Source organism: Rana temporaria, chromosome 1, assembly GCF_905171775.1.
Source record: "Rana temporaria chromosome 1, aRanTem1.1, whole genome shotgun sequence".
Lineage (NCBI taxonomy): Eukaryota > Metazoa > Chordata > Amphibia > Anura > Ranidae > Rana > Rana temporaria.
Window position 1 is genome coordinate 231,874,053 of NC_053489.1, and position 26,993 is coordinate 231,901,045.

Here is a 26,993-nt window from a genome sequence, read left to right on the forward strand (position 1 = left end):
ACCGGCAGTGAAAGGGGTTAACCACTAGGTGGCGCTGTAGGGGTTAAGTGTTCCCTAAGGCGTGATTCTTACTGTAGGGGGCGTGGCTTGCTGTGACACGTCACTGATGGTGTTCCCGATGACAGGGAACACGATCAGTGACAGTGTCAGCTAGGCAGAACGGGGAGATGTTGGCCCAGATTCACGTAGATAGGCGTAAATATAAGCGGGCGTAGCGTATCGTAGTTACGCTACACCGCTGCAACTTAGAGAGGCAAGTGCTGTATTCACGAAGCACTTGCGTCTAAAGTTACGGCGGCGTAGCAAAAATGTGCCGGCGTAAGCGCGCCTAAATCAAATAAGGAACAGGGGGCGTGTTTTATGTAAACTAAGCATGACCCCACGTAAACGACACTTTTTTCGAACGGCGCATGCTCAGTATCACGTCAAATTTTCAAATGAAATTACGCCCGCTCAATGCCTAGACGACGTGAATGTAACTTACGCAAAATTCGACGCTGTCCCGATGTCCATACTTAACATTGCGTACGCCTCACTATAGCAGGGGTACCTAATTTGCATATTCTACGCATAAATCTACGGAAGCGGCACCTAGCGGCCTGCGCAAATATGCAACTAAGACGGCGTAAAAGACTTACGTCAGTCGTATCTAAGCAAAAATCCGACGTATCTTCATGCACCTTCATTCTAAAGCACAAGGGTCTTAACATCTGTGTAAGAGGGAGGGGGAGGGACAGAATAAAAAATTGTGGTTTGACTGATTTCTTTATAAGGTAGAAAAGGTTCATCACCTTAGGACACTAGCAAAAATGGAACTCACATAGTGGGTTGGGTTATAGGGGCAGACCTAGGGGGCTCAAAGGTCCACAAAAGTTTTGCCAGCATCTAATCGCTTGCCTATAATCTAGGGTCGATGAATATCAAGCCTGTGTTTTGTACTGTACAATTTGGATACAATTGGACTTGTCAAAAGAAGGATATGCTTCACTGAATTTATTTAAAACAATACCTGCCTCATCCTTTGTTTCCTTTGTATCGCTTTTGCTAACATTAGTAATCTGTCTGTTGGGTATCTAAATTAACACCTATAACTAAATTAAATGCAGATCATTTCAAATGTACATTAAAGCATGTTACAGCCCCTACATAGCCCAAAATTCATTTTACATCACGTTGAAAATGCACACTATAAATTTGATGTACTACAAATTACAGACTGTTCTGCTTACAGGCTGAACCATGACATTATTTTTGCCATAAAGAAGAGTTGTCCTGGAATTTTGATGTAATGATTCAACATAATCTCTTGCTGACAATGATGGCCTGTCATCCATACTTCCACTTGAGTGCCTTTTCTGGATCTAGAATGAAGAATGAAAAAATATTAGCGTTTATACAGTAGGTGAACCCGATTTTGTGTCAATCTCGCTCTCTTTCTCGGCGAGATTGAGCACCTACGAGCCCCATCGCGGGAGCCAGCGCCGAGCTGGCTTGCCGCGATGGAGACAGAGCCGTCATAGAAGCGACGGGAGATCCGACTTGGATTCCCGCCAATTCTACACGTGTGCGGCGTTTGTTATGAATCCTGAGGGGGAAGTCCCCGCCGGATTTTAAATAAAAATCCGGCATGGGTCCCCCCCTCAGGAGCATACCGGGCCCTTAGGTCTGTTAACGGATGCGCGCCTTGCATCGGACCTATATAGGCCTCACAGTCCCATCATGCTCTGTACCTACCCATGTGATACCTACCACGTGGTAGGTATCACATGGGTAGGTACAGAGCATGATGGGACTGTGAGGCCTATATAGGTCCGATGCAAGGCGCGCATCCGTCATTTCAGCGAGGAGGACCGGCGAGTCAACATCGGGAGAAGAAGAGAAGTGAAGAACATGACGTCACAGCGCGGAAGAAGACGTACAGCACGGAAGAAGGGACCGGACTGCGAGACGAAGAACCGGGGTGCGACGAGTCAACAGCGGAGAGCGGCGAGACCCCCCGGATAGCGGAGAAGACCCGTCGGGATAGCGGAAGAAGAAGAGCCCCGCCGAAGACGCCGGAGGAAACCCGCCGGGGGGGTGGGGGCTTTTTTTAAAAGCCACCCCCCCCGGCGGTGGAAGAGAACCAGACGGCGGCCCCCACCCACCCGAAGACGTCAAAGAAGAAGCCCCCCCTGGTAAAAGAGCTAATAAAGAAGACAGGGGGCGGCCTCCGGAGCAGACTAATAAAATATTTTAATACACTGTGTGGTTTATTTGTGTTTTTACCACTTTTCTTGCAGGTGAATGGGTAGGGGTACGATGTACCCCATACTCATTCACTTAGGGTGGGGGGCCGGTATCTGGGGGCCCCCTTATTAAAGGGGGCTCCCAGATTCCGATAAGCCTCCCGCCCGCATACCCCGACAACCAACGGCCAGGGTTGTCGGGAAGGGGCCCTGTCCTCATCAACATGGGGACAGGGTGCTCTGAGGTGGGGGGGCCGCAGTGCGCCCCCCTGCCCCAGAGCACCCAACCCCCCCATGTTGAGGGCATGCAGCCTGGTACGGCTCAGGGGGGGGGGGGGGCGCTCGCTCGTCCCCACTCCCTTCCTGGCTGGCCGGGTAGCGTGCTTTGGATACGGGTCTGGTATGGATCGTAGGGGGACCCCCTACGCCGGTTTTTTCGGCGTAGGGGGGGCTCTCCTTACAACCCATAACAGACCTAAGGGCCCGGTATGCTCCTGAGGGGGGGACCCATGCCGGATTTTTATTTAAAATCCGGCGGGGACTTCCCCCTCAGGATTCATAACAAACGCCGCACACGTGTAGAATTGGCGGGAATCCAAGTCGGATCTCCCGTCGCTTCTATGACGCGCTTGCTGGGATGTGCTGTCACTATTCCAGTGAGTGCAAGATGTCGGCGAGATCTCGGCACCACGTCGCCGAGTATCAGCGCGACGCTGTCGTGCTAAAAGCACAATATCACAAACACCTACTGTAAAAGGTATTAAGATTATATTTGTAGCTTTACTAAAACACAAATCAGTGTATGTGTGAATATTCGAATTTTGGTTTACCTGTAAATTTTTTGGAATACATCACAGGACACAAGAGAACTTCATATTCATAACTACATGGGTTTTGTTGCCACCTCCAGGTGAATGGACACTGTCCAAAATAAGGTTGAAAATATCTGCCCAGGCATAACCACGACCAGAGGACTTCTTATTCAAGACTACTTGGGTTGTCCCAAAGCAGTGAACATAAGTGAACACAACATTGTGGCTGAAACACACAGAACAGGGTTAACCCGATTAGAAAGCCACTTACAAGATCTTCTGCCCAAGACTGGAGTCTGCAGAGGCGTAAACATCTACCGGGTAGAACTTAGTAAAGATGTAAAAAGAAGGCCAGGTAGCAGCCTTACAAGCATGATGCATAGCCCAGGAAGCAATGATACTTCTGATGGAATGAGCCTTGACCAGGAAAGAGGAAACCTTGCCCTTGATAGTGTGATAGATTTCTGTAATAATGCCTATTTGATAAGCTGAGCTAATTTTTTATCAGAACTATTAATAATGTTTAGTATTATTTTTCATATATTCTTTTTGCTACTTTTTTGTATTCCAATATTTTTATTGAATTTCAAAATAAAAAAAAAATACAATAGAAAGACAGGTATGATCTTTCCATGGAATATAATTCAAGTTACAGGTGCAAGTCAATGAGGACAAAACAGCATAACTATCATATGACATTTTCCCGGATTCATACCTCAAACTGTCAACAGACATAGAGAAAAGGGGCTAAATCGGGACCACTACAGGGCCTCTCGACGGAGAGCCCAACCAACCTCAAGGACCCGTTACTCAGCAGAATAAGAAAAATGTATATTAGCAACAAAATAATAATAAGAAGTAAGAAAGAACACAAAAGGAGAAAAAGAAAGGGAAAAGACTAGAAGAGAAAAGGGAAGGAAGGAAGGAAAGAAGGGGGAGCACTCCAGTCTGAAGGGGCCATTCTCCAATAGCAATCTACCTCTCACGTAGTCGTGAGATAGTCAATCCAAGGATCCCAAACACTGTGGAACACATCAACCTTGTCCGCCAGAATAGCAGATAATCTCTCATTCACCATTATCCAAGACAATTTAGTTTTCAGCAAATAGAAAGGAACAGTAGGGGACCTCCAGGACTTTGCTATAGAAATCCTGGCTGCTGTAAATATGTAGGCTATCAGCTTTTTCGTGCATTTCGGTGCTCCATCGACCGTTTGCTACTTTTTTATATATAAATATATATGCATGAATGAAATCATATTAGTACCTATTTTCCTTGATGATATATATAAGATATGTTTAATGCAATGAATTGTGTTCAAATAGTGTTTTCCACTCCATTTTCTTCTTGTCTGCTACCTCACATCAAAGGAATCCTTGTTCTGGACTGTTTATGCCCTTAAAAGGCAATAACCTTGTTTCCTGTGTATGAATATCTAAAAGGACTGTTTTCTGGACTATTTCGAACAAAGGACTGCCTTTTCCCTGCCCCTGTTCTTGGACAAGCCCCTTTCCCAGCCCACCTCATTATATTCCTTGTAGGTTTCAGTAGGAGACCCCTATGATCTAGGGTTGAACAAAAAGAACTTTGCCATGTGCTTACAAGAGGGGAGGGTAAATGGGTGGGGTCCAGGGTGATTGGGAGGGATCGATGGGTGTGTACTTATTGTGAACCAATGAAAATGTATGTATCTGTGATGTCATGAGCATTATAAAGGCAATGGGAGGGAGCTACTCGGCCTTCTGTTCTGCTCTGCTCTCCTCCTTCACTCTCCATAAGAAGCTGTGTCCGTGTGTGTGTTTGTTTGTCTCTGCTTATCTCAACAGATTATACCAGTGGGTCACTGCAAGTCTCTCCTGTATTGAGACAGGAAAATAGTCTTATCAATAGCATAGACTTGAAAAACAAGCTGACAAATCCACTTGCAGGAAAACACAGCCAACTCCAAGACCCTGCAAGCAGAGGTAATGGCTACTATTAAACAACCATGCAAGTCTGCAAAACAGACAAAGGTCCTACGGAGACAAAGGGTGGGGGCTGCACTGATGGAACAATCTGTACAGGAGGCACGATAGGTTTCAGAAACAGAATGGCTAGGGCTGAGATTAGTCCCTTGATGGTGCTTAAAGCCAAAGCTCTACCCACCACACTGGAGAAAAACCAAAATGTATACCAGAACATACGATCGGGGATGAAACTTATGAGCCTCACACCAGGCGAAAAAGTCCTTCCCTGTATGATGGTACACATTTCTGGAGGTCAAGTACCTTGCAATAGGGCGGGTAGGGATGACAAAGGCAGAAACTCCCCTATTCCTCAGGGTTTGGGCTTCAACAGCCAAGCCGTCAAAGCTAGAAACCGTAAAGAAGGATGGGAGAATGGATTCGGCAACAGCAGATCTGGATGTTCTGGAAGAGCCAAAGGCTTGTACATCAAGGTATTCACTATGTCACCATACCATGTTCTTCATGACCAATAAGGTGCTATAAGAATCAACGTAATGCCCTTCATCTTTATCCTGCACAACAGGCAAGGAAGAAGATAAAGTGGAGGGAAGGCATAAATCAGAGGAAACTGATCCCAACAGTCACCAGCACATCTACTGTAAATGCCTGAGGACACAAACCTGTCCAGTTTTGTGTTGAACCTTGATGCCAACAGATCCACATCTGGCATCCCCCACTGCAGACAAATCTGAGAAAACACCTTTGGCGGAAGGGCCTATCCTCCTGTGTTCAGCTGCTGACTGAGAAAGTCCTCCTGCCTATGTTGTGGGCAGAACTTCCACGTGACGTTTTGCCCACAACAAGATCAGGTTTTGTTTCTTCCTAAGCTGCACTATATCGTATCCCTCACTAATGGTAGATATATGCTACAGCCATGGCATTGTTCGACTGTACCCTGATGGAAATACCCCAAAGGCAGACAGATGAGATTAGGAGAGCCAGCCAAATCACATGAAATCTCAGGATGTTGAAGACATCTGCTCCTCTGACGATCATGTTCCCTGAACCTATAGGCTCTCTCATATTTAAGACCTTCCATTTTCAATGGAGAGAAGGATTCCCAGGTATCCAACAGCTGTCGGTTTATCCACCATTCTAGAGTCAATCTGGTGTTGGGTCAGATGCATTGGCAGATCCAAGGACTAATGACTGAATAACTGACAGGATATTGAGCTAAAGAGCTCTGGAGTGAACGTGGGCATAAGGGACTGAATCAAAGGCAACTACCATCTTCCTCATTACCTTAATGCAAGCTTGAATCAAGGGACTGCACCTGAGATTGAAAAAACAGGCATTTCTCCTGCAGGAGCAGTACCTTTGCCTGGGCTTTTTTTAAGTACTAATCCTAAGTACTCCAGGCTTTGGGTCAGAACCAACGCCGGGTTCTGAAGGTTTAATACTATACAAATCTTTCCAGGACATGTATCGTCTCTCTGTTGGACATTCAATGCCAGCTTCTGAACTGATTGCTCCCTTAGAAGCAGGTCATCCAGGTACTCCATAATTTGAACAACCCCAGAACCAAAGCTAACAGCTTGGTAAAAACCCTGGGGTCTGTGGACAGGCCAAAAGACAATGCCACAAACTGATAATGGCGATCCTGCAGTTTTAATCACAGAAACCACTGGTGAGGCAAAAAATCTGTATGTGTAGTTAGGCACCCTGGAAATCCACTGAAGCCAGGAAGTCCCCAAGGAAGTTAAGCAACCACCGATCAGTTGGATTCCATTATGAATTTCTGAGCCCAAAAGACCTTCAGAGACTTGACCCCCCTTAAGGGTCACTGACCTGAACCTGTAAAGCACTCTGACAGCGAGGTCAGAGCGATGCCTGCAGGATCCAGTGCCAACCTGCAACATTACAGTCCTCCCCGATTCTTGCATGCAGGGTTCTGCCCATAGTGACTGATACAAACTAGATACTCCACTACCCCAATCAGGGGTGTTTAGAATAGGCTATTAATGTGGAAACTAAGCTCCTGAAAGAGACACATCTCTAGGTACATCCATTACTGGAAGATGCTAGCTAAAAATTGGCTTAGCTGGGCGTGGTTATGCCTGGGTCGAGGTTTCCTGACTATTTTTGTCCAGTTTCGATTCCCCTTAAGGTGGCAGCATAACCCAAGTAGTCATGAATAGAAAGTCCTCTTTGATATACAGTACAATAAATGCTATTTACAGATCAGCAAGTCAGTCATGTTTCTAGAAATATACATGCATGTGAACTGCATCTGAACCAAATCATTTGCATATTCGACGCGTAAATCTACGGAAGCGCCCCTTGCGGCCAGCGTAAATATGCACCCAAGATACGTGCGCTACAAAGTATTAAGGGGGCTGAATAATTTTGCACGCCCAATTTTTCAGTTTTTTTTTTTGTTAAAAAAGTTTGAAATATCCAATAAATTTCGTTCCACTTCATGATTGTGTCCCACTTGTTGTTGATTCTTCAAAAAAATTACAGTTTTATATCTTTATGTTTGAAGCCTGAAATGTGGCAAAAGGTCGCAAAGTTCAAGGGGGCCGAATACTTTCGCAAAGCACTGTATCTTGAAACTGAAAGTCAGTGGCAGGCAAAACTAAAGCTGGCGATATATGGATGGAATAGTTCAGCAGGGACCAGCCGAATTTCAATCCATGTATGAAAACTGTGGTTGTATAGAAGTGATCTACCGATCAACTTCAGTACAACCGCTATGACGTATTTCCCCTGCTCAGTCAGCTTTGCAGAGTCTTCGAAAAATGTTCTATCCAATGGCTATTGCTACGAAAAAAAATACCTTCTGCTCTTCTCTTTTACTTCTGTTTATGTGTGGCAAAGGATATCGGCAGTCATAGAAGGTGGCGTATGGGGGCTGCTTGCATATCACAATGTAATAACATTTGGGTACCGTAGCCCCTCTAAGGAGCCAGCATTGAATGTGCCTGTGAAAAGTGCTAATGCACTTTATGCAGGAGCAACGATATGAAGATACTTTCTATACAGATAAAGAAGGCATGGTGGTTGCACTGGTATAAGTAAACATTTATAGATAAAAATATTCAAAAAGGGTTTACAGTGGAACCTCGGATTACGAGCATAATCCGTTACAGGAGAATGTACGGAATCCAAAGCACTCACATATCAAAGCGAGTTTCCCCATAGAAGTCAATGGAAACCAAAATACTTTGTTCCGCATTGACTTTAATGGCATGCAATACCACATGTGGCCAGAGGTGGGGGGCCACTAGAAAACCTCGGAAACACTCGGAAAGGCCCAAGGACAGCTCGGCTGAACTCGGAAAACCTCCAAACAGCTCCGATCGACTCCGGTGCCCCCCCCTACCTCAGGCCAAACGCAGTACTGCACACCACTGTGGCTAGAATCCTGCTAATTTTGCAAAACAACACTCGCAAACCGAGTCAGGATTAAAAAAAAAACAAAAAACGGAGCTCGTATTGCGAAACGCTCGTTAACAGCGTTACTCGCAATCCAAGGTTCCACTGTACAACTAGTATATTTGTTTATATGACATTAGGAAATCATCAAAAGGTTTGTATCACCCTTTACCTAGTTCTGCAGTGGTTGCAGCCATTAAAAGTACTAGGAACACGAAGAGAAGTTGGTACTGTATGTGACTTAACCTGCCACCAATTATAAAAATGTAATTGACATGAAATGGGCCTGGGGCAGATCATGCAGAAAAGATGCATATGCCAAGGCTAGAATATTAGTGGTCCCATTAAGTAGGATGCAGTCATTTTCCACAATGACATTACAGTATGTCACAGCTAGGCTTACTCACACACAAGGCAGGCCTCTTTGTGGGAGAGTCTTGACGACAGTGCGAACCGTGGATACGATGTCTCTGTACAAGTTCATCTGCTGATGGGTCGGTCCAAAAATGGTCTGCCGTCTTCATTTTTGTGTACTCCAAGGCACAGGGACCAACTGTAGGGTATTCAAGAGACTTGTAAAATATTCAGTCAAATAGACAGCTTCATACATTAAACCATTAAAAAAAAAAACACATACACCCTGGAATTCATAAAGGTTGGCGCAGACAGGTTTTGCGAAAGTGTGGCACATGTGTTCTAAATGTGTGCCGAATTCATGCACCTCTCTAGAGCTTGTTCATGAATTTGGCACATGCTGTACTGTTTTAGAATGCATGTGAGACACTTTTGCAAAACCTATCTGAGACACTTTCTCTCTCTGTACGTCAAAAGAGAGTTTTAATTGGCTTCACATTCACAAGATAAGAACTGTCAATATTTTATTTTCAATGTAGCGTCCCCCCACGAAGTAGTATGTTTGGTTCTATACTCTGGCTCTCGACCCCAAGAACAGTTAGTATAACCCAGTAACTGGAAATGGGAAACTCTGATATGGAACAGTATATCACAAAATCACAAGCAAATGATAAATAGCACAATTCACCTAACTTGAAGGGCTTAAATGTGGCCTATGTGCTCAGGCATAAAGGGGAACAGAGACAGTTGCTGGCAAGTGTGAGTCCTTAACCACTTCAGCCCCGGACCATATTGCTGGTCAATGACCGGGCCACTTTTTGCGATTCGGCACTGCGTCGCTTTAACTGACAATTGCGCGGTCGTGCGACGTGGATCCCAAACAAAATTGGTGTCCTTTTTTTCCCCACAAATAGAGCTTTTTTGGTGGTATTTAATCACCTCTGCGGTTTTTAGTTTTTGCGCTATAAACAAAAATAGAGCGACAATTTTGAAAAAAATGAATATTTTTTACTTTTTGCTATAATAAATATCCCCCAAATTTATATAAAAAAACAATTTTTTTCCTCAGTTTAGGCCGATACGTATACTTCTACATATTTTTCGTAAAAAAAAATCGCAATAAGCGTTTATTGATTGGTTTGCGCAAAAGTTATATCGTTTGCAAAATAGGGGATAGTTTTATGGCATTTTTATAAATATTTTTTTTTTACTAGTAATGGCGGCGATCAGCAGCTTTTATCGGTACTGCGACATTATGGCGGACACTTCGGACACATTTTTGGGACCATTGGCATTTTTATAGCGATCAGTGCTATAAAAATGCATTGATTACTATAAAAATGCCACTGGCAGTAAAGGGGGCGAGGAAGGGGTTAATCATGTTCCCTGGGTGTGTTCTAACTGAAGGGGGGGTGGGACTGACATGGGAAAATGACAAATCACTGTTCATACATTGTATGAACAGACGATAGGTCATTTCCCCCCCTGACAGGACCGGGAGCTGTGTGTTTACACACACAGCTCCCGGTTCTCGCTCTGTAACAAGCGATCCCGCATGCCCGGCGGTGATGGTACGCGCGTTGGGATCAGTGGCGAGTGGGGGGTGCGCACGCGCCCCTAGTGGCTGATTCGCGGGGTGACGTAGATCTACGTGACCTCGCGCAGTGGAGCCGACCTGCCGCCGTATAACTGCGGCGGCTGGTCGGCAAGTTGTTAAGATCCTGAGCCCACAGGTACTGAGGGTATATATGTTGTACAAAATTCAAACAATGTCAATTTGTATTTTTAAAATCAGGGCTCCCCCTTAATGAGTACCAGTGTTAACACTGAGTCCTTGGCTAAGTGAAGAAGAAATGTGAATGTCCTCGCTGTGAAGATGTCCGTTATCTTCACCTAACTTAGGCCCAAAGAGATCTCTATGCAAAGGGTTCAAGGATAAGGAACAACTGGCATAAGATATCTCCTTTGGCAGGCTCTAAGAGACAGGGTAAAGATGTCTTCATGCAGTGTCTGTAGGGGTAATTTGCACAAGATGGGCTATCGCCCGCTCACCAATCGAGTGACACCAGGAACTGAATAGACACACAGGACAGGCTCTGTGGGAGTGCCTGACTGGCAATCTGGCAGCAGGAAGGTACAGCGGTGTCTTCAGATAGGCACCTGGAGATACCCTCAGGGTCTCCTCTGGCAAGATGTCCACAACCGTCCGACCGCGACACTAAGGCAGGATCAGCTCACCGACACCTCTAGCTGTGGCAGGATGGTCACACCAAAAGCTGGAGCTGTGGAAGTATGGTCATACCAACAGGTCATAGCAGCCCCTCTCCTCCCATCTGATCCTTCCCTCGCCTCTTGGTAATCTTCCTTCTCCCAGACAGCCTCTCTGTGTAAGATTCTTCCTCCGTGTCTGTGGGCTGCAGGGGTGTGTAGTTTTTCCACTAGGGATTACAGTGGGGTAGCCTGTGTTAGAAAATACATTTCCCAGAGTATCTTGCTGCTCCTGCAGTACTGTCTCTTCATAGGTTTACTCCCCCCTACCAATGGGGAAACAGGGAATGAAGCAGAGTGGGCGGCTGTGCTTGAGTGCCTCTCACTCACTGCACAGCGAGAGAGGGAGGGGGTATTCCCCCGCAGCTGCTGACAGGCTGTGTGTGTCCCAGTTAGCCTGCCTGTACTGGTGTGTGTGTCTCGGGTGGCAGAAGGAGATACGGTGCCATGGGCGGGCTGAGCGGCACCTGCTACACACTCCCCCCCACCAAAGAACCTTTTGTCCTCCAAAGGCAGTAAAGTCCTGAACCTGTTACATGCTTTTTTCATACACAAGGAGAAAAACAGGTTAACACACACACAAGACAGCAAACAGTTCACATTTGCATAAGAAACTGGCAGAGGAATCTCCCACCAATTAGCACAGGAAGGAAGGTTGTTCTGCCCACAGGCCACCTTGATCGGAATGGCCCAGCTAGATGTGCCAGAGGGAGAGTTAGGGCTGCTCCCCACCAAAACTGCAGTGGAGAGATCAGGCACTTCAAGAGTCCTTTGAGAAGTGAGAACAACCTCCTCAGAGCTTTCACCTAAAACGTCATACATCTGTATGTTGGGAGGGCGAACCACTCTTCCATCTCTCTCTGTTCTTCAGGTTCAGAGGTTGTAGGCTCTTTCTTCCTCCACATCAGCTTCTTCCTCCTCAACGAAGGAGGGAAAATTGAGAGTCTTCCAGGTCTTCTGAGGGTCAACTCTGAGGCACAAATTCACTTGCCTCCGGCTTTAGAAACCCGGTGCCTGTCACTTTGGGGGAAGCAGAAGGGAGGGTGGCAGGCTCTGGCATTTGAGACGGCCACAGCCAATCCACATCCATCTCTTTATCCTCACTGACCTCATCTTCTGCATCAAGGGGTACAGGCTGAAATATAGTCACTGGACGGGATCTTTGTGAAACTGTAGGTGTAGGCTGTGAATCCAGCTGTGGTGGCACATGGACTGCTTCTGACAGGGGCAACAGATAATTCCGATTCTAAGTCTTCAGCGGGCCCATACTTCCCTTTGGCTGGATCATATACACTGGTAGCTGCTTACAAAATGACATAGGGCTCTGACATCCAGCGATCAGTCAACTTGTGCTTTCACTGGACACCCAGCTTTCTCAGCAAGACTCTGTCACCCAGTTGTAGATTCTGCACTCGCACCCTAAGGTCAAAGTTTTTCTTGTTTCTCGGTCCTTGGGCATCTGAGGCAGTCATAGGCGGTCTTCAGACTTCTCCTCAGGAAATCCACATACCCTCTGTGTGACGGTACTGAGGTATGATCTAGGGATGTGCCGAAGGCCAAGTCAGCTGGCAGCTGAGCTTCCCGTCCGAACATCAGCTGATAAGGGGAGTAACCCGTGCATCATAAGTGGTCCTGTTGTAAGCATGCACAATGGCTGCTATATGCTTTCTCCAGTGCTGCTTCTGTTCCGAGGTCAGAGTCCCAAGCGTATCTAGGAGTCTAATTGAATCTGCTGAGGATCTCCCTGAGGCTGGTACAGGCTGGTTTGTGACTTTTTGATTCCAAACAGATCTAATGCCGCGTACACACGATCATTTTTCGGCTTGTAAAAAAACAACGTTTTTCAGCCTCTAGAAAAAACAACGTTTTTCCAACTTCATCATTAAAACGACGTTGCCCACACACGATCGTAAAAAAAAATGCTCTAGCAAAGCGCAGTGACGTACAACACGTACGACGGCACTATAAAGGGGAAGTTCCATTCGGATGGCGCCACCCTTTGGGCTGCTTTAGCTGATTCCGTGTTAGTAAAAGACGATTCGCGCTTTTCTGTCTGTTACAGCGTGATTAATGTGCTTACTCCATTACGAACGGTAATTTTACCAGAACGAGTGCTCCCGTCTCATAACTTGCTTCTGAGCATGCACAGGTTTTTCACGTCGTTTAAGCCCACACACGATCATTTTTTACAACCCGAAAACCAACATAGTTTAAAACGTCCTTTAAAAATGCAGCATGTTCGGAAAAAAATGTGGTCGTTTTTCAGAACCCAAAAAATTATGTGAAGCCCACACACGATCGTTTTAAATTACATATTAAAAAATTTCGTTTTTACATGCCGAAAAAATAGGATTTTTGTACTCACTGTAAAATCCATTTCTCTGAGTTCCTGGACGGACACAGCAGCAATTGACCTTAGGGTATTATATCCTTCCTTCCAGGAGAGACTAGGCAGAAAAAAACACTGTTAAAACACTTTTCAGTACAGCTCCTCCCAGGGGGCGTGGTCCCCCGGGTATAACCCACTCTCTGACTCAGCAGCTCCAGTTCGTAACAAGCAGTACAAACAAAAAGGAGGGGTGGGTGCTGTGTCCGTCCATGAACTCAGAGAAATGGATTTTTTTACGGTGAGTAAAAAAATCCTATTTTCTCTTCCGTTCATGGACGGACACAGCAGCAATTGACCTTAGGGATGTCCCCAAGCAGTGTCAAAAAATTTGAGGGGTGGGGAAAAAAAACACAGCAATTAAGCTTCACCCCAAACAAACCAGAGTTCCTCAACGGAGGAACTTCAACCTGAAATAGCCGCCTGCAAAACCTTGCGGCCAAAGGAGGCATCCGCAGATGCACTCACATCCACCTTGTAAAACTTGAAAAGGTGTGGATTGACGACCAGATCGCTGTCTTACACACCTGTAAAACAGACGCCCTGGTCGAATGCGCCGTAACTAGAAAGGGAGGCGCCCGCCCCTTTAGGGCATAGGCCTGGAGCACGACCTTTCTGATCCACCTGAAAATGGAGGCCGACGAGACCGCCAGACCTTTCTCAGGACCATTCACTGACATGAACAGTGAGTCCGATCTCCGGAACGGAGCCGTAGCAGACAAGTATGCCTGTAGGACTCGCACCACGTCCACGGGAAGTAACGTGGCCTCCTTCGAGTTCTTCGGCTGAGGACATAAGGATAGTAAAACATTGTCCTCATTATAAAAGAGCCCTGCAAGACAAGGCCGTCAGATCAAAAACTCATCTGACCGAAGGAATGGCTACTAAGAAAGACCACCCTCTGGGACAGAAAGAAAGAGGAATCTCCCGAATGTCCTCAAACGGAGCCCTTTTGAAACACCGAGAATTCAAGTCCCACGGAGGCAGTGGAGGACACACAGGAAGGTCACAAGCCTGACCCCCTGTACAAACGTACGCACCAGGGAGTGCGTCGCCAACGGTCGCTGAAAATAAACAGCCAAGGCCGAAATCTGACCCATAACCGTACTTAAGGCGAGAGCTAGACCCACTCCCCGCTGTAGGAACAGCAGCATCTGGGACATCACGTATGTGCGGGGGTGTCCTTTCATCTCTGCACACAAAGAGATGTAGGCCTTCCACGTACGATGGCAAATCCTACGTGAAGTAGACTTCCGTGCAAGTAGCATGATAGAGATCACCAAGTCCGACGGACCTCGGACCTCCAGCTCCTGGCTCCCAACAGCCATGCCGTTAAAGCCAGCGACTATAAAGCAGGGTGAGGAAAAATCGGACCCTGCGACAGAAGATCTACTCTCAGGGGTAGAATCCAAGGGACTACTGCCACCAGACGCACCAGGTCCGTGTACCAGGAAAGGCGCGGCCAATCCGGAGCGACCAGGATTGTTGGCATCCCCTCTGCACAACAGGTAAGGGAGAAGCTTCAGATGAGGGAAAGCGTAGATTTAGGCGATAGTGACCCCACAATGCCACCAACGCGTCTGACGCGTCCGCCCAAGGGTCTCTTAAAGCCTGGCCACGAAACGTGACACCTTCCGATTGAGACGGGACGCCCGAAGGTCCACGCCTGACGTGCCCCATTTTTGGCACAACTCTGAAAACACTTCCTGGTGCAATGACAATTCTCCCTGGTCCAGTGTTTGGGGACTTAGGTAGTTGGCTTGCCAACTCTGCACACCCGGAATGTACACGGCCGACAGAGCCGGAGCGTACCTTGTGGCTCACCGAAGGATGTGTGCAACCTCCACCACCGCGGCCGGGCTCCGCCTGCCCCCTTGATGGTAGACATACGCCACGGCCGTGGTGTTGTCGGACTGGATCCTGACCGAACGGTCCTGCAGACCCAGAAACCACTTGGGGAGACGCAGCCTGATAGCCCAGAGCTCCAGGACATTGACTGGCAGACGGGACTCCACCTGAGTCCAGCGCCCTGGGCTGACTGGACACTCCAGAACGCCCCCAGCCGGAGAGGCTGGCATCCGTCGTGGCCACTGTCTGATAGCACGGCAAAAATAATTTCCCGGTCCGAGGTACCGGAGATGTCAGCCACCACACTAGGGAGGACCTGACCAGGCGACTTCACCCAAATCTGGTAATCCAGAGACGAAGGGAGCTTGTCCCAACTTGACAGAATCTCTTTCTGTAACACTCGGGTGTGGAATTGGGCATACGGAACCGCTTCGAAAGAGGCTACCATGGGACCCAGAATTCTCTTGCAAAGGCGAAGTGACGACCACTGCTGGGTCACAAACCGCTGCACCGCAGATTGCAGTGTCTGGAGTTCTTCTGTTGGGAGAAAAAACTGGTTTCTGAGGAATCCAGGACCAACCCCAGGTATTCCAGTCGCTAGGACGAAACCAACATTGACTCCTGGGCATTCAGTAGCCACCCAAATCTTTTGGAGGGGCTGGCAGGTGATGAACCCATCCTCTCCTAAGTCTGAGCTTAAAGTAGCTCTCAGGAGAAAGTCGTCCAGATATCCCACAATAGTGATTCCGTGCTGCCTTAGCAGGGCCAGAATCGGAGCGAGCACCATTGTGAAAACTCGTGGTGCCGAAGCCAGGCCGAAGGGGAGGGCCACAAACTGAAAATGGTCCTCTTCGACCGCAAAACGCAGAAACCTCTGGTGTTTCGCGCGTATGGGAATATGCAGGTACGCGTCCCGAGTACCCAAGGACGCCATAAAGTCCCCCTGATGGAGAGCCGCCACTACCGAGCGAACAATTCCATCCTGAATCTTTGCACTTTGACAAAAGAGTTAAGGGCTTTGAGTTCCAGGATTGGATGGACCCCCTCCTTTTTTGGGGACTACAAACAGATTGGAGTAAAAACCCCTGAAACCGTTCCCTTGAAGGAACCGGTATAATCACTTCCCTGACCAGCAGATCCTGACCAGCCCCTGACAGGGCCACCCGGCGTACCGGAGGAAGCTGGAGGCAGGAAGGAAAAATCTGTTTGGTGGACAAGGGAGAAACTCTATCTTGTACCCCAAGGAAATTACCTCGCAAACCCAGCGGTCGAAATAAGGGATCTCCACCGAGCCGCGCATTCCGCAAAGTCGGCCCCCCACCCGAGTGTCTGGCAGGGGCAGACCTACATGCAGAAGCAGGCTTGTCCGCAGGCTTGTTGGGCTTGCGGTACCAGGTGCGCTTTTTGATCTACAGCGGACGCCTTAGCACCCTGGAAAACGTTTTCCTGCCGCACCTGGGGGCGAAAAAAATCGCTTGGGGGAGGTAAAGGAGGGACCCTGCTTATGACGAGGCTCCTTACCCTTCCCAGATTGCGGGAGCAGAGTGCTCTTACCCCCTGTAGCATCTATAATGATGTTATCCAGGGACGCCCCAAAAGGCCGTACACCCTTCAAGGGTAAGTCCTCCTAAGGACCTTTTAGAGGTTTGGTCCGCAGACCAACACTTTAGCCACACAAGGTGGCATAGTACCACCGCGTAGGCGGAGGCCCTGGAGAGCAAGAGGAGCGTATCCAGGGCCAATTCACAGACAAACTGCAGGCCCTGCACCAACTGGTCAGCCAGGCCCACACGGAGCTCAGGAGCATTATGCGCCTCCAGCTCCAGCAGCAGGGACTTTGCCCACTCGGTAATTGTCTGTGACACTAGAGCTCCGGCCAAAACCGGTCTCACTGCCGACCCCACTACTGTGAACATGGAGCGGGCCACAGCCTCAGCTCTCCTATCTGCGGGGTCCATAAAGGCGGGAGCCCCTTCCACAGGTAACGTGGTAGATTTGTTCAGTCTGGACACATGGGGGTCCGCTGACGGAAGACTTTTTTTTTTTAAGTCTTCCTCAAGAGGATAACGGACTGCAAAGTATTTTGGTACATCAAAAACTTTATGCGGCCCATCCCATTCCTTGTATAATATTTTGTCCAGGTAAGGAACACAAGGAAACACTTTTGCGGTGCGGGGCGGCGTGCGGAACGCAAAAGGGACCGGCATCTCTGATGTCTCCGCTGTCCTCAAGTTTTTGAGTATCCCGCACCGCAGTGATAAAAACTTCAACAAAACGCCTTATCAAGCGCTGACCCTGAAGCAGAGTCATCCTCACTGACCGTGTGGGCTAAGCCTGCAACATCTGACATGACAGAACCAGAGCCAGCAGCAGGGTCTGGTTCCATGTCAGAGCCGTCCCCAGAAGCAGGCGCAGGAAGGGGATTTTTACCCCCGTTCTGGCCGCTTGTCACTTCAATCCTGGTGATAAACGCCTAAGGGACTGCCGTATGGGCTCTACAGAGACCGCAGGGGCACTAAGGGTTAACTCAGGCATGGTTGGGGTAGAAGCCTCTGTTCAGACTACATATTGACCCACCGCTATGCCGCCCTTGTACTGCAAGGCAGAGACCCACAGGTCACCCTCCCGGCCGCAAAACAGAGAGCAGGGGACCCCCAGGTAACTCACCACCCGGCCAGGCTGTAGTACTGCTGAAGCGCTGAGAGTGCTGTCCGCTCTGCGCCGTCCCTCAGGAAGCAATTTGCGGGTTGCAAAATGGCGGCCGTACACGTGTTTAAAGCAACAGTGACACAGCAGAAAATACAGCCCAGCACACACAGCAACTCCAGTACAACAAATTAATAAGAAGGGAGAAGCTGCTGCTCCAGGTGAGCACACCTGAGCAATCAATGTCCTCTCAGAAACAGGTGGGTGCCTGCAATGCATGAGGCAAAAACTTGAAGGCAGGGTATGGACAGCCGCACACCAATGAATCTTAAAAAAGTAAGCCTTTAATGGTGAAAAAGTTAAGGCACTACAAAAAATGAATAGCACCACACAGCAGCACAGCCCCCGTAGTGACAGAGCCCCAGGCGGACCCCCCCCCCTTACATCCGCCACCCAGCATGGGGAAGGAGGGAGAGGAAGGGAGAGAGGAAAGCAGGGCGGACCCTCATTCAACCTCCCCAGGAAAGCACCAGCCATACCACCTTGCCAGGGAAAGGGGCCACTACTTACCCATCCTGCCACTAACGGCTGGAGGCATTCCGGACAGAACCAACGTCCGCTAAACAGCATGGCTGTCAGCCAGACACACTTTGACAAAGCCATAGAGACCGGTCATATGTGTGCCCTGGAACATGTAGTTGCCCGGCCACCCCTGGAGCAACGGGGCATGTCGTGGACGACCCAGAGCTGAGCTAAGGGCCGGCACACGCTCGATGGCCGAGCATGGGGGGACTACAAGGATCGAGATCCAGCCTGTCACCCAGTCGGCAGTTGATAGTAGAATCTCAGGATTCAAAAATGCAGGAACAAAACAAAATAAAAAGCGAAACAAATCGCAAAAAAATTCCAGAGTACATGGACTCCAGAACGCCATGTCTACTCCTGACGCTAGGCAGAAAAAAATGGAGCTGCTGAGTCAGAGAGTGGGTTATACCCGGGGGACCACGCCCCCTGGGAGGAGCTGTACTAAAAAGTGTTTTAACACTTGAAGTGCTGTTTTTTCTGCCTAGTCTCTCCTGGAAGGAAGGATATAATACCCTAAGGTCAATTGCTGCTGTGTCCGTCCATGAACGGAAAAGAAATGATCGTGTGTACGCATCAGAGTCTCTTGATGAGGCTAACCTTAAAGTCTCTCCCTTAATCGGAGTGGATGTGTTGAGGCAGACCAGAGTGTATAAATAACTTTTCCCACAAAGATCTAGGCTACTGTGGACGCTTGTTTGTCCTTTGCGGGAAAAACCTGGGCATATCTAGTGAAGTGTTCAGTCACTAATAGGATATTTTCCTGTCTACGCATATCAGGCTCAAAGCACAGAAAGTCAATGAACACCAGCTGTATGGGTCCTTGGCTCTGAAGATGGCCCATTGAGGCAGAGTGTTTCTCGGTATGCATCTGATGCATGAGTGGCAGTAACCCTCGACTTCAGCCCGCATGTAGGGCCAGTAGAACCGGTCCCTCACCAGGTTAAAGGTCCTCTTGGGTCCTAGGTTGCCATGATTGTCATGTAGGGCAGTTAACACAGTCTCCCTATGCTTTTTGGTTGGGAATAACTGCATGTTTTCTCTGGAATCATTAGAGGGACCCTTCAGTAGACCACTCAACAGCAGGCAGGTTTCCTTTCAGGTGTCAGTAAGAAGCAAATAAGGGTGCTGGCTCTCCATAGCCTTCAACACCAGGCTACAAAGGGGGTCTTCCATCTGATCCTTTCTCAAGTCTCTCTTGAAAAGCTTAGGCAGGACTTCATCTCCGACCCGCGTAATGTTACAATAACCCTTGGGGAAGCCAGCTGCTGAGACCCCAATTTCTTGTGCTCTATATCCGCCTCCAGCTTGATATTCTGCACCCTGACATAGAGCTCGTACACCTTCAGGTGTCAACTGAGTCCATACTTCTGGGGAGTCTCCAGAACCATGGGGCCTTCTTGACAAAGTGTCCGCATCCCTGTTCCTTACCCCGGACGGTACTTCATGCTGAAGGTGAACTCCGGCAGGGCAGCCAACCTTCTGTGACCAGTGGCGTCCAACTTGGCGGTAGTGAGGATGTATGTGAGAGGATTATTGACTGTCTTGATCACTTAGTCTTCCCTGTACAGATAAACCCCCAGCTTATCCACCACTGCCCACGTCAAAGTCAGAAACTCAAGTTTGTGCATAGGGTAATTCTTCTTGGCAGGTGCTAGGCTCCGGCTCACATAGGCAATAGGCGCCCATCCTGTTCTTGATATAGCCCCCAGCTAACCCATCTCATCTGGCATTGACGTGTATTTCGTATAAATAAAATATGTGCAAAAACTTATTACACCTGTGCAAACACCTAATTAAAGTGACAATATAAATCAGTGTGATAATCAAGAGTTCATATGGATTTGAATTCCCATGTGATTCCAAGGTATATCAAGAGTAAAAAGTGCCAGGAATGTCCCAGGAAACCGTGCCTCATAGCAGGATAGATGAGAACCTCCACCTCTTATCTCCTATCTGCTTACCGACTTCAGATGATCTCTGGTTAATGAGATCGCATGCGTGTGTGGCTTAAAGCCCTGCAGTTTCCTGGAGCTACTGTCTCCACCTTTGTATTTCTCAAATGGGTCTCGAGCAAGTCTCCCCGCAAAAGATGGCCCAAAGGAAAGAAAGGATGCCAACATAGAGTAGTACCGTAATGTAAAAACTGTTTAATAAAATACTGGTTGCACTCACATTTCAGTATAATAAAAATAGCGCGTAAAATTGTTGTAGCCGGCCGGCTCTCACTATCCGCCCGTCCTTCCGGACTCGCCACTTTTTATTCATTTACAACGCCAAGGACCTCCCAGCTCTGAAATCCGGGAATCAAGGACGCGGATCCGCCATCTTTAGACAGGGATCGTTGCCTAAAGATGGCGGATCCGCGTCCTTGATTCCCGGATGTCAGAGCTGGGCGGTCCTGGGCGTTGTAAATGAATAAGAAGTGGCGAGTCAGCGCGCCGCTCGTGCCCCTGGAAGAAGTCAGCGATTTGCCGAAACGGCGTAGGGAGGAGCGGCGTGCTGACATCACCACTGTACACCTCGCTGCCATCCGGAAGGACGGGCGGATAGTGAGAGCCGGCCGGCTACAACAATTTTACACGCTTTACGGTACTACTCTATGTTGGCATCCTTTCTTTCCTTTGGGACATCTTTTGCGGGGAGACTTGCTCGAGACCCATTTGAGAAATACAAAGGTGGAGACAGTACACAAGAAGCTCCAGGAAACTGCAGGGCTTTAAGCTACACGCGCATGTGATCTCATTAACCCGAGATCAATTGAAGTCGGTAAGCAGATAGGAGATAAGAGGTGGAGGTTCTCATCTATCCTGCTATCAGACACGGTTTCCTGGGACATTCCTGGCACTTTTTACTCAATATACCTTGGAATTACATGGGAATTCAAATCCATATGAACTCTTGATTATCACACTGATTTATATTGTCACTTTAATTAGGTGTTTGCACAGGTGTAATAAGTTTGTGCACATATTTTATTTATCAGTTTTATTTATCAGTTTTGTTTTCAATTGATTTTTACTGTTTATGCAGTGCAGCTTATTATTTTTATTTCGATTGTATGTTTTATCTGACATATTTTGCTGCGCAGCATTTTTATTTCACGTTACCTTTGAATTAATTTGCACCCGGTATCACCTATTAATTCTACACATAATTGAGACCTGCGCAGTACATTTCCAGAATATTGTGTATTTCGTATGGCTTGGATGGATCTGCATAGGCCAGGACTGGAGCTGTTGTTAGACTCTCCTTCAGCTGCCTAAAAGCCTCCTCAAACTGGGCAGTCCACTGTTCCTGAATGGACTCTCGAGGTTTCCTGAGCCCTCTGACAGCTGCTCTGACAGGCTTAGTTAGGTCTGGGTTGTCGTCTTCCTCTTCACTTTCAGCAGCTTATTGAGTGGGCGAGCTATCTTAGTGAATCCCCAAAACAAATCTTCTGTAATAGGAGCAGAATCCCAGAAATTACCTAAGCTCAGTCACATTGGTAGGCCTTGGCCAGGAGGTGACGGCTTCCAACTTCTGGGGGTTGGTGGCAACACCTTCGGCAGACACGAAGGAGTGACCGAGGGTTGATAGAACTGGCATTTCTCCAAAGACAGCTTCAACCGCTCTTTGTGCTCCTCCAAAGTCTTGTAGAAGACGATTGTGTCGTCTAGGTACACCAACACCTCTATCGAGTTCATATCACCCACTGTCTTCTCCATCAGCCTTTGGAAGGTGGCTGGATTACTAGACAGGCCTTGAGGCATCCGGTCAAATTCAAAGAACCCCACTGGGGTAATGAATGTCGTTTTCTTCCAATCTTAAGGGTGCATGGCGATTTGATAGTACCCACTATTCAAATCCAGCACACTTTGCCCCTGATAGGCTCTGAAGTTCCCAGCCAGCTGCGTGAGGGACAGCTTCTTCAACGCTTTCACCACCTCTGCTGTGAGATTCGTCAAGTTGTCCAATTTGGGCACTACACAATGAAATGTCCTACTTCCCCACAGCGATAACATTTCTTCCTCTCCCACAGCTGTACCACAGGCAGTATCCCTTCTCTCAGTTGCGAGGGTAGACACTGTTTCACTTCTGAGAGTGAATGTTGCATATTAGCATGGGCTTCCATCACTTGCCCCACTGTCTTCTGAATTCCACAGAATGTTTGCTGTAAAGTAGCTTGCGTTTGTACCAACTGAGTTATGGCTTGTGCCAATATGTCAACAGAGGTGCAGGGCCCTCCACCTCAGCTACAAAACCTTGTCATTACCTCTTATTAATGGCCACCAGTGTATAGGAGCAATCCCTTCAGTTCTCCCATATAGAGGAGTTTATCTCCCATGGTTGAGACACAGGTTCTTCCATTTTATTACTAGGTTAGGACCCACTAGTTCAGGGTACTTTGTCGCAGTAAGTGGGCTTAGCATTATATGACCATATAGTGTGACCAAATCCCCATATTTTTGAATATGTTCTAGTTAAAAACACCTGCCTTGCAGGATAAATGTAATTTTTGCGCTATAATCTGTTTTGTACTGTCTTTGGTCTTATAGCAACACCATCTTAGATGTATAGCATTTTTAGCATATGCCCTGACCCTGACCAGGTTTTTTGGGCTGGAGCACTCCTCCTCCCCCTCATTACCTCTTATTAGTGCCAACCAGTGCATAGGAGGAATCCCTTCTTCCACTCTGTCAAGCCAAGATCTGTCTTCACATCCAAAATATATATTCTCTGGCCTAGGCCTGTGGCAACCAGTGCTTGACAGACCTGGTCCTTAGTCCAGTCATTACCAGGGACATTAATCACTACACACAGCTCCACTTGCCTGTTTACTTCTCCACACCACTGGATTGTGGAAGCGGGGTCCATCCTGGTGCTGTAGGGGTGCTGTCTTGATGAGTCGATTGCAGAGTAAACTTATTCAAGACGACGCCCCTACGTGTAGCGCCACCCCCGAAGGAGATGCTTGGTATGTTTGGTTCTATACTCTGCCTCTTGACCCCAAAAACAGTCTTAGCCCCTGTGACACACCTAGCAAGCACCGTTAGTATGAACACAGCAGTAAATGGACACAAACTGTAGTAAACCAGAAAGTATGTTTACTGAAAGGCTTTTTGTATTCAAACAGTATTAGTATAACCCAGTAACTGGAAATAGGAAACTCTGATATGGAACAGTATATTAGAAAATCACAAGCAAATGATAAATAGCACCTAACTTGAAGGGCTTTAAACGTGGCCTATGTGCTTAGGCATAAAGGGGGAACAGAGACAGCTTGTTACTGGCCAGCCTGTCTCTGTAAGATCCCGAGCCCACAAGTGCTGAGGTTCTGTCCAAAATTCAAACAATGTCAGTTTGTATTTTTAAAATCAGGGTTCCCCCTTAACGAGTACAAGTGTTAACACTGAGTCCATGGCTAAGTGAAGAAGAAACGTGGAAGATGTTTGGTATATTCAGCTAGCTTAGGCCCAAAAAGATCTCTATGCAAAGGGGCTCAAGAATAAAGAACAACTGGCATAAGATGTCGCCTGTGGCAGCCTCTGACTAAGAGACAGGGTAAATATTTCCTAATGCAGCATCTGTAGGGGTAATTTACAGAAGATTTACAGAAGATGGTCTATCGCCCGCTCACCAATTGAGCAACACCAGAAACCAAATAGACACACGGGACAGGCTCTGTGGGAGTGCCCGACTGGCAACCAGGCAGCAGGAAGGTACAGCAATGTCTGCAGATAGGCAAGATGTCCACAACAGTCCAACCATGACACTAAGGCAGGATTCAGCACACAGACACCTGTAGCTGTGGCAGAATGGTCACACCAACACCTGGAGCTGTTGAAGGATGGTCACATCAACAGGTCGCAGCAGACACTCTCCTCGCGTCTGATCCTTCTTTCACCTTGTGGTAAATCTTTCTTCTCCCAGGCAGCCTCTCTAAGATTTTGCCTCCGTCTATGGGCTGCTGGGGTGTGTAGTTTTCCCCCTAGGGATTACAGTGGGGCAGCCTGTATTAGGGACCACATGTCCCAGAGTTTCTTGCAGCTTCTGCAGTACTTTCTTCTCATAGGTTCACTCCCCCCGCCAGGGGAGAAACAGGGGAGGAAGCAGAGTGGGCGGCCGTGTCTGTGAGTGCCACGCACTCACTACACAGTGAGAGAAGAAGGAGGGGGAATTCTCCTGCAGCTGCTGACAGGCTGTGTCCCTGCTAGCCTGCCTGTGCTTGTGTGTTTATATCGGGTGGAAAAGGGAAATACGGGGCCACAGGCAGTCTGAGCGGCACCCGCTACATCAATTTGGTGCATTCAAAGTGGCACATTTTAGAACAACCTAAATTTGGTGCCAGAACCAAAAGTGTTGCATATCATAAATATCATAAATTTTGCGCAATATGTTCACAAGAGGGATTAATCCCAGAAAAGTGGCGCAGCAGCTTAATTGAATTCTCCCACAGTGTATACCTGTCTGTAAAAGATTAAATAGCATTTATTGATTATCAAGCAATAAGCATACAACTTTCCATCAATACCTTTTATGGTGGATACAGGGGAAAAAACAATGTGTGTTCTATTCAAAGTGGAACAAAATACTGTACAGGTTAGGATAAGATACCTGCTATATTAGCCATTAATTACAAAAAGAAAAAAATACCGCGCTCATAAAATTAGGGTAGCAGGAACAACAGCAGTCCATCCCGACATGTTTCGTTACAAAAAGAACTTCATCTGGGGTGCGGTTTCTTTTTGTAACGAAACATGTCGGGATGGACTGCTGTTGTTCCTGCTACCCTAATTTTATGAGCTTGTTTTATCACTGCAAAATGTGAGTTACTCTCTTTTAAAATAAATCTTGTTTTTATATATGGAATTATGCTATGTGCGCTCCAATTTCTTATTTTTCATACTCATCGTTTGGATATTTGATATGCCCCCCTTTGGGATTTGCTGTATACCACTGCTTGGTGTGAACCACTCCTGAATTGTCTGCCAGAGGTCTTTTTCAATAATACCAGATCGTGAGACATCTATGGTGTACCCTTTCCAGTGTATCATCTATAACAAAGCTTGATTGGCCTAGTGGGTATATGCCCGTCTGGGTCCAATCCATCCGGTAAGCCCCTTGTCATAAGTGGTGGTGGATTTTATATTTCTCACCGTTGGACTCTGTTCACATATTCAGTCATTGAACATTTTTTCTACACAATATTCCTGACATCGGTCGGATCTTAATTCATTTATCCAGTCAAGGATTTATGGACTCTAATTAATATTATTTAATACCATTAGTTCACTTGTGGTGTTGTATATTAAACTTTAAGTTGTTTTATTACAATATATTCACTGTTAGCGCTACACTTTTCCACATATTTTAGCCATTAATACCCCTAATTATGGAGCTTTATCAATGCAAGAAGCCTACACAAAGTTATCATACAGGCAGCTAATACATGGTATAAGACATCCCTGGAAATATCTGTAGGTTTACTGACCTGCGTGTTGCATTGTTGGTATAAACTGATAGATCAAAAGGAAGGCAATGGGTGCAATATTTTAAAACTCTATATGTAAGATTTCAGTAAGTACAGGGCAATCTCATTGTCTTCAGAACAGAGGCAGGTAACTATTTACAAAAAAAAAAAAAAACCTTGAGTTATGTAAATAGAAGGCATTTTAGCACTGCAGGAGCTGAAGGATTTTCACAGTCGCCTGTGTGGAGACAAGCACTGAGAACTGATGTACTAACAAATGCCCTTGCAATGAGATATGTACTGCTAATCCTATCCCTTGCATATTACAGTGTGAACTCTGAAACTGGGTATGATGCAGGGCACAAAAACTTGCCATTTACATAAGGTGTAGGCAGCAGATCCTATTAAAAGGCAGGTACTTGAAGCGGATAACTCTATAACTACTTTAAAACAGAAGAAAATGACACTAAAGAATGCTGTAACATCTTGAGAAACTGTCATTAAATTAATAATAGGGGGAAGTTTTGTTTTTGTAGTCCCTTAACTACTTCCCACCCTGCGGCCGACTATATACGGCCACAAGGTGGCTCTCATCTGCCGGAAGGCCGTCTATATACGGGCTACGGCCGCGCACCAAGTCACACAGGTGCTGATGCGCGTGCCTGGCGGCCACGATGTCCGCCAGGCACCTGCGATCGGCAGTCACAGAGCCAGGGACATGGACGTTCTAGGGACGTTCTATCATAGGCCTCATTTAAAGTCCCAACCCTATCACCCCCTTGTTTTTGAACACTATCCAGGGATGGAGATGCGATTTAGGAGTGAAACAGAGTGCCTCCACAGATCTACCACCGACCAGTTTAATTATGCATTGTCATTCTTTGACTAGCTGACCCAGTTTGAGTGGTCTGTTTTCAGTTTGGTGGTATTTTTGTTTGGTAGGCATGTTTTTTGTTCCACTCCTACTTTTCTTTTGATTTCCAGTGCTCTCTTTTGCTAGACCAACCTTAGGTAGGGGTGGGTTTTAGGTTATCA

General features: G+C 47.2%; 1 protein-coding gene across 2 annotated transcripts in view; it reads right to left on the minus strand.

Annotated features, from left to right (window-relative positions):
• The window catches only part of SGSM1 (small G protein signaling modulator 1), a 270,220-nt gene that overhangs the window by 98,285 nt on the left and 144,942 nt on the right, over positions 1–26,993 (minus strand). For both annotated transcript variants that reach the window (XM_040351471.1, XM_040351463.1), the window contains exons 7-8: positions 8,829–8,974; positions 1,230–1,361 (exon numbers count right to left, since the gene is read on the minus strand). In XM_040351471.1, the coding sequence (XP_040207405.1) occupies positions 1,230–1,361; positions 8,829–8,974 (278 nt within the window). The remainder of the gene's footprint in view (positions 1–1,229; positions 1,362–8,828; positions 8,975–26,993) is intronic.